The 8,929-nt window shown below is 31.1% G+C and overlaps 1 protein-coding gene across 2 annotated transcripts; it reads right to left on the bottom strand.

Moving 5' to 3' along the window:
* Positions 1–380: 380 nt before the first annotated feature.
* LOC131847877 (tetraspanin-5) lies at positions 381–8,627 on the bottom strand. 2 transcript variants are annotated; one of them, XM_059197569.1, is made up of 9 exons: positions 8,392–8,627; positions 6,896–7,016; positions 6,197–6,270; positions 5,142–5,216; positions 4,514–4,612; positions 3,589–3,768; positions 2,768–2,881; positions 2,179–2,295; positions 381–1,154 (listed from the first exon to the last, which is right to left on the bottom strand). In XM_059197569.1, the coding sequence occupies exons 1-9, from the start codon at positions 8,479–8,481 to the stop codon at positions 1,086–1,088; spliced, it is 939 nt and encodes a 312-aa protein (XP_059053552.1). In that variant the 5' UTR covers positions 8,482–8,627; the 3' UTR covers positions 381–1,085. The 2 variants fall into 2 exon arrangements, with proteins under 2 accessions (XP_059053552.1, XP_059053551.1); XM_059197568.1 differs by lacking the exon at positions 2,768–2,881.
* Between the last annotated feature and the right edge of the window lie 302 nt (positions 8,628–8,929).

Below are 8,929 nucleotides of genomic sequence, written 5' to 3'. Positions count from 1 at the left end.
CATATATATTACAAACAACGGACACGATTATCAAACATACTAGGTATAGAGCACCATTCATACGCTGATTTTACTTGACTGCCATAAAAGCATGGCAATAGCTATATAATATATATTTAAAAATCATCAAATCATTTAGAACTCAGCGTCAAAGATATAGATCACCCACTAGTACTTCTTTTTGTCGCTGAGATATAAACGATTCGAAGGGTTTTAAAAATGAAAGAAAGAAGTAAGAAATGTCTTTAAATTTGTTTTAATACACTTGATTGATTTCATGCCAGTAACAAAAATATATACAGACATCCATAACGTCACCTTTCACAATGTAAAAAAACTGGATTAAAAACAAAAGATATCTCGCCAGGTTTTCTTTGAATCTGTATACTGAACTGTACAGTAGGGAAAAATTGTAATACAAAATTTTGAAGTGAAGTGTGTACCAACCAGATAATAAGGAATGTATAACGTATATAAAATTATTGTTTATTCTATACAGTTTGGTTGTAAAAATATTATAAACATTATTCTTTATAAATTATAAAGCTGCTATACCACCGTAATTTATATAATCCATGTGTAAAAAGTAACAATTATCAGGTACTTATATATAATATATTTAGTATAAATAGTATTATGCTGGACATTACAACTCAGTCATAGTTATTTGAAAGCACCAAATTAATTTTACACTGTCGTAACAAATTGTTAATATGTAACAATATTTATTTATCGGAATTGTCAAACGTATTCAATAGATGATTAAGTTTTAGATAGTACAGATGCACAATCAATAATGAATCATAACATATGAACAAAATAAATACGCAAATCCTTTAATTCACTATTAGGTTTTAACTCTGTAGACCATTCAGCTGAACTTAACTTGATTTATAATTTTAATGCCTTAGCGCAGAAAATGTTTAGATAAACCTGTGCAAACTCACGGCTATCAGGCATGTACCTGTATAGTTTCATGCTGGATTCCTGTGCAGTTGTAGACGCGTGGGAAAAGCAGAGTATAGAGCAGTATAAGGGTCGAGGGTGTGTTTATGACGTCACACGGCGGCAGGAGAGGCGGATTGTCAGTGCCACTTCGCTTTTTGCGCAAAAATGTCCGCGCGGAGATTCTGAGCGAAGCAGATACCCAAAATCTGTGTAAAATAAACACTGATTCAAATTTTGTTCCTAGAATGTTCAACTAATGATATTTACAACACAATGCTTTAATTGTGATTATTAGTACATACTCATAAATATAATTCTAGACGAAATACATATAAAGATAGGTATACATTTTAACGAAATAACTGACTCTAGAAATGGAAGTAGTGTCATAAAATAATTTTACTACTTATTTTAATTTATGGATATACTTTCTTAATGTAAATTAGATTTTACGGACCATTCATTTCATCATTCATTTAATTTCAAATGTCACATGTCACAGTCAATGCAGAATATCTTCCTAGCATTGTATAACAGAAATATTAAAAATTATACTATACATTTTTAATTTTTAATTATACACTTTCAAAAACGATATTAATATACATGTAGTTATATACACGAAATCTATTAAAGTCCAGTGACCTAGTGGTCTATTACCCTAACCTACACCGAGAGGTGTATGTCAGGTATATGTAGGTACCTACGATATGAGTTCCAATCTGGTCAACAGCTAAAAAACTATATATTTCCGACTTGACTGACTGGCCATCTGGTGATGGAAACACCGATAACAAAGCAAATAAATCTGAGAGGTGGCAACAGGGTCGCCCACTGGCACGACGGAATTAAGAATACTATACGAAATGTGATTATGTCAAGTGTTGCGTTCACCATGACTTCATAGATTAACTAATTCTGACTATCCCATCTGGGATAAGGAGGCTTGAAGGTATATTTTAATTTCATTTATAAGCGCTACATATAAGCACGATAGATACAAGACTAAAATATTATGTACAAAATCTATAACGTCATTATCACATAAAGCAAAACTAAAATATACTCATAAATCACCAAATAATTAAACTAAACTATTATTAGGCAAATGTAATTTAAAGCAACCACCAAAGTTAAAACTCAGTAAAAAGAAACAGTACGTTCCATTTTAAATATTAATGTAGTAACTAAAATTTATACAAAAAATATTGTGCATATATCAAAACTTACTTGTGCAAAAGCAGTACAAACAGCGGATGTAGCTACAATCAACAGATTGTGGTCAAACCACTCCTCGGCGGCCTCTAGACAGCCTTTGTCATATATAATCTTACCTATATCAAAACTCTACAACAAAAAGAAAAAAAAACTGATGTACAAAAACTATAGTAAAAAAAACTACTCGCTACATAGAGCTAGGACTAAAATAAACGGTAGACGAATTGAAGGCCACAGAATATAAGTAACGGTCATTTTATCTGCTGTGCTTTGTTGCAGATTGAGAAAATATAAACAAGGCCAACACCCACTAGTATCGATTTTGTGCGTCATAAAATTTAATTTTATTGAAAATAAAAAATAATAAATGCACATAAATTTTAATATCCTCCTGTACATACATATATTACAAAAATAAATCGTCGATTTGGTTGTTTTTAATTATTATTAAAGTAATAAATAAAAACATTATTATTTATTTAATATACGTCAAAGAGTTTGATCTCCAATGTTTTTTTGGTGCGACTGGATTGTTTATATTTTTTTATACAACTAAAAAGCAGTCAAATCTACATGACATTGAATCCAGAAGGCTTTAGACCTTCAAGGCGAGCGGTACAAGGAGGATAGCAGCAACTGGCGCGAAGTGTCGCTGCAGCCAATCCTCGCCGGCAGCCAAACAGCCTCGCTCATGGATGACACGCTCCGATACTTGCTACGTTTGCAAATATATATTAATAGAATACCTACCTGCGCATTATTACATTTTTAATCCTTTTTGTTACTAGAATATCAAATAAGGACATCGCAACCATCGTGTATAAACATGAACAGCACTAGATATCACGGCGAGAGTTGTTAAATTAAAGAGTATTTAAACATGTACACTCCATTTAAACTACATTGAATAATGAATTGTTACACGATGTAAATTTCATGACAATAATAATAACAGAGCTTGTATTATGGGTACCAGACAAGTGATATAATTTACTTAGACATTTTGTAAATACATAATATATAACACCCAGACAGATACAAACAATCATAGTCACGAAAACAAATGTCCGAACCATTCGGACAACCTTTCCATCGGAAGTAAAGCGGTGTGCTAAACCGCTAGACCATAGAGGTCGTCATCATTTTAATTCATAAACATTACAAACATAGTTATTTTTGCAAACTATAGTTTTACTAACTTGATAGCGTTGAAGTTAGTATGCTTTATATATATATTCTTTAATTTATATATATATTATGTGAATATCAAAAACTCCCTTTCCTTGATATTCGTAATTTACTAATGTTGAAATAATAAGTATTTTGTGAGGTACTAGATTTTAAATTGTTTTAATCCAACATAAACCGATTTATTCCTTATGTGATTATGAAATAGATGGTATCAGAATTTGTAATACTAACGTAAGTTGGTTTCCTGACGTCGTATCCGCACTGTTTGTTTCTGATGATGTCTTGAGGTTTGCTGCGGCAACAACTGAAAGGAACTCCGCAAGCCTCTCGGGATCCCACCGCTCCACTTGAGCAATTGAAGTATGCATTTCGATCCCAATCCCTGGGACCTTCGACGCCGCAACACTGAAGCTAATAATTTTACTTTATTAGATGCTTATTTATTGAATTTCCAATATCCTATTTTATTGATAAGACAAAGAGTATATTTAAATTAACCAAAGTGACATACAAACAGTAAAAAATTCACAGAGGTAGACCTTTTAACCCAAGAACATCTCTAAATGGAAATAATGACACTGTTTTGTTTATTAGAATATATAATAAAGATCCTAAAAGTATATTTGTTACTTTATAATACAAAAGGCAGTTCAAAGCAAAGCTACATGAATGGTTGTTGTAAATACCCCCAACAGGTAACAGAAATTATTTGACATACGGAAACTTTCACTTTATACCTACCAAACACTTGGCCTATCTATAAAATAAATTACTTACATTAAATAAATAAAACACCCTGGACAATTAACACAGCACCATCTAGTCCCACGGTAAGCAGAGTATATATATGGTATGGGTACTAGACAACTAATATAAATACTTAGATATATTTTTGGTAAATACATAGATAAAACCCAGACCGATACAAACAATCATACTCATGAATACAAATGTTGCACCGTGCAAGGAATCGAACCCGCGACTATCGGAAGGCGGTATGCTAAACCGCTAGACTACCGAGGCCGTCATTATATCATTATTTACTGTAAAAACTAAGATAATTAAGACTCTGTAAACAATGATCATTATTATGATAAATCAGTGTACAGAATATACAATTATAACAAGTACCTACAAAAAATGTGTATATAATTACCCAATCTTCCTGTATCCAGTCAATCAAGTTCTGTTGATCGGGATCCTCTCTGTAATGTGTGATAAATGTTTGGAACCCACTCGTAGCCTGTTGCTTTATCTGGAACATATTTTGGTTTTGTTAATAATTATAGACTAATTTGCTGCCGGCGACTTTTGTCTGCGAGAACAGGGTAACAAGTAGTTTATGTCAATTAACATTGCTACGTAAATACCAAATTGCAGTTGTTACGATACGATACGTTGTGTGCTACAAATATTGTATTTGCAAGATTTGTTAACTATTTTATATTACTGTATATACTTTAATAGTGTATTAAAGTATATAGTAATATAAAATGTATGTTCCCATTTAAATACGCCGTCTCTTCACCCAGGATCAAAACTTTATAGGTTTTGTATAATTTCACCTAATATATCCAGCTTATGTCAGTGTGTAATAATGAACCTTTGATACATTACTAAAATAAGTGTAGTGGTTCCAAAGCTTAATATGTTCATAGCAACTTTTAGAGCTTTTCTTAGCTACTAGATTCAGATAGCTCGTCTTATTCATTAAGAGGTCTTTCGACAGACCTCCCATGTCATGACTGTAGTGACTAGTAAAAATACAAAAAAATATATATTACCCAATCTTTAAAGACGAAAAACAATATTCCCGTTGCCATCTCTGCCAACAACAACAACGCAAGAAAAACTGCATACTGAAAATAAAATAAAAACATCTTACTGCACACATTAGACTATTTAGTAATAATTTTTAATTCTAATGTACATTTTTATACCGTTATTGAGTGTAAAAATTTATGTAGTGTTGTATAAATGATCGCCCAGAACGACCTGGCATCCCATTTATTAACATTTCATATAATTTGTTGTAATACACTGTAACTAAATAATTATTTACTAAGTGGTTTTAACAGTTTTTTTCCATTATGGAATTGCAAAAGAATAAATTTCCTTAAAAAGGAATCTAGGGGAAGAAACGATAACAATTGAATGTCTTTAAAAACGTAAATTATGTTTTAATTTACGTTTTTAAAGACAATCAGTTGAAAAATTTTCAATAAGGGTAAAACTTGGCGTCTCGTTAAAGGGAGCCGAATAGGGCATTTAAGCGACGACCATGATTGTTGGTCTACGACTAAATTGATAATAGGAGAGGGCAGCGATGATCTATTGTGGGTCAACGTGATTAGTAAATAAACAGGACAAACGAAGGAAGTTGGGTGCGTGCAATGCGTGCCTAGGTGCGCAGCAACTGACTACTAGTACCCTATTATACTTACAGTTACGATAACTTTCTTGGAAGTAAATAACATAGAATTAAATTTATTATTTATCCCGTATTTCAGGTTGGCGTAACAAAGAAATGTACATAGACAACAGTACAAGACAGTACAATGTCTCTTGTTTGTGAAAATAGAAGGTATTGGGGACCGGTCGAACACGACGAAATGTCGGACTATAAATTTAAATCTAAATAAACTTAATACAATAAAAAATACACTGAAATTTGAGTCTACTAGATGAAAAAGACTGTATTTTTTAAGATAGTTTATAATTTAATCATTTCAAGTTAAAAAATAAGTTGGCATCCCTAATAACTAGGTGCATACCTGCCTAATAATTGTTTATGTTACTAAATATGTAAGTACAACAGATATTAAGATATGATACTCACGCAAGCCAGCAGACAAGTATTCTCACGCAATGCGCCAACGCAACCAGTGAACCCAATTATAAATGTTATGGTTCCTACAACAAAGAAGGTAGTATTAATTCAAGCTTGTCTGTTTCAAATTTCAAAATTAGTAAACCAATTCTGAACAATTGACTGAACATAATTGAAGCACAAGCCAGATATATTTCTGTTCCGTGCCCCATGCTTATTAAAAAGTGAACAACACTCAATTCACTTAAATGTATATAACTAAATATATATAAACATTGATATCACAATCAAAATTACATCTTTATTTATATATTATTATACTTAAATATCATTACAATAATGTCAATCACCATCCAGTTTAGAATATGGTTTACAGACAATTAAAATATTATTTATTTTAATGCCAGTTACTTTATTGTAGGTTTAGGTTCAGAACTACAATGTTTATAGAACATTTTGTCATTATGAGTGTTTTAAAATCTCCATGTTTTATGTCATTTCAAAAGTTAGGATATACTTTATTTGTACAATACTCACTATCAGTTACTTTATCTTCATGTATTACCTCAACAACAGGAAATAAATAATAAAGAATTATTTCAGATGTAAATAAGAATTATTAATTTAAACTATCAAACAAAAAGACATTTTATATGATATAATTTACATAGTACTTATATATATGTTCTAGGAATTCAAATTACTCACCAACACATATTAAGATAAATGCAGGATCTAGAGCTATATTTGTGAGTCTGGAGAGATTATTAAATGTGTCCTTCTCTGACCATGCCCACACGCCTACAGCCAACACAATCAGTCCGAGAAACTGGGAAAGATACATATAGAAATTGTAATGTATTAGTTATTATTTTTTAAGCTTTACTTTCCATATAATTACAATTTTAAATATACTTTCAGATTTAATTAATTTGGTTTCTTTATATATATCCATGTAGATAAAAGACTCTCCAACTTGCTCAATGATTTTCTATTTGTCGCTATGAATTTGATTGATATTTTTCTCTGTCTACCTATTCGTCTTTTTTCTACTGGTCCCAGTCATTTTGTTAATTGGTGAGTTATAGTTATAGAGTTAGTTATAGAGTTATAACCCTTGTAATATGTCTGTCATCACTCGAGACTCTTGCATTAGTACCTCTCAAGATAACATAGATTTAAGTTAAGTGTAAAGTTAGTCTATGTCCCAACTCTACATTGAAGGTATGTGTTACTAATAAGCCATGTAACACACTATATAATAAATGTACTAATGTAAATAGTACCTACAATAATTTCATCAGTATACTCACTGTCTAGATACTACAGTAAACAATGTAAATTAAGTAGGGACACCTTGTCACATCATATAATTGCTACAGTCGTGAGGTAATAACCACTAAAATATTACATTATTAAGTAGTCTCAAACATTGCTCTACTAAAATTGGAATTTTCTCTATACCTGTGAGAATGGTACCTCTATACACCCTTTACAGCTATTCAATATATAAAATTATATGGGAAATGCTAAACTCCAGGAAGGCATATGGTACACAATTACATACATATCGTCATAGTAGTAGAATACTAACGGATCTGACTATTAATTTAATAGTCAGATCCGTCAGTATTCTACGACTATGACAATATGTAATATTGGATATATTATAATAGTGACTCATTTAAATAAGGACATTTATAAAAAGAGTCAATGATCAGTATTGATTATAAAATTTGTAAACAATAATATTATTCTCTGAACCCATATATTATATTTTTTATTATAACTTTTAAATATTGTATTTACATAGTACTACATTACCTTATTACTTCACGACATTAAACAAGACCGCAAGGATACCAACTGGTAGGATTTGGATCCATTTAGAGTAAGTAGGTCAACCTTTATTATTGTTTTACAGTAAATGCATTCAGTTCACATGTATGTAATAATGACCTAGTTGTATACAAGTGTTTAACATTCATATTGTTCTACGATCCATAGTTGTAATGTGACTTGTAAACTTGTGTCAAAATTATACGTGTAAAATAAAACCATTACAATGGATTGCACTCTCTATTTACAAGCAAAGTATAGCCTTGACTCAAAGATGTTTATGTTACAGATCCTAAAATTATACCTTGAAAGCATTCAGTATAATATAATACAGTAACAGAGACCTTTAAATAGTGTTTACTTACCCAGAATAATACATTAACACCAAAAATTACATATTTCAAACAACAGCTGACTTCACTTGTATCACGTCGATATTTTCTAATGCTAGGCATTTTCACATTTATGTATTCCTGTCATTGACAGTTATTGGTAAGAAAATTATGCGACATTTATTTGTTATTAAAGACCCAAAGTAAATTGGACGAATGAAGAGATGAGATTCAATAAATATACATTGTATATTGTATGGCTGATCGCCTCAATCCCGACTAACAGTAAAAGTTTGTAATGTCAAAGTCACTAAATTAGCAGACTGATACCAACAGATATAGAAGAAGGAAGAAGTATATAGATAGAAATTTGAAACTATATTGTTTTCTGTTACACAAACGTCTCGCTAGGGTAAAGGAAAAAGATAGCAATATTTTTGTACATGAAGCCAATGTGAAGTGTCAAACGAATGACATGTAACTAGTACTGTGCAAAAGGTAAGTACCAACTAAAAAGTCACGAAAGTACCGTATCAGTATTTCGTAATTCTTGTAGTTGTTTATAGGTGCT

Source organism: Achroia grisella, unplaced genomic scaffold, assembly GCF_030625045.1.
Source record: "Achroia grisella isolate CSIRO2021 unplaced genomic scaffold, CSIRO_AGI_Agris_v1 utg544, whole genome shotgun sequence".
Classification (NCBI taxonomy): domain Eukaryota; kingdom Metazoa; phylum Arthropoda; class Insecta; order Lepidoptera; family Pyralidae; genus Achroia; species Achroia grisella.
The sequence above is the reverse complement of the archived record's forward strand: the minus strand, read 5'-3'. Positions and strand labels throughout refer to the sequence as shown.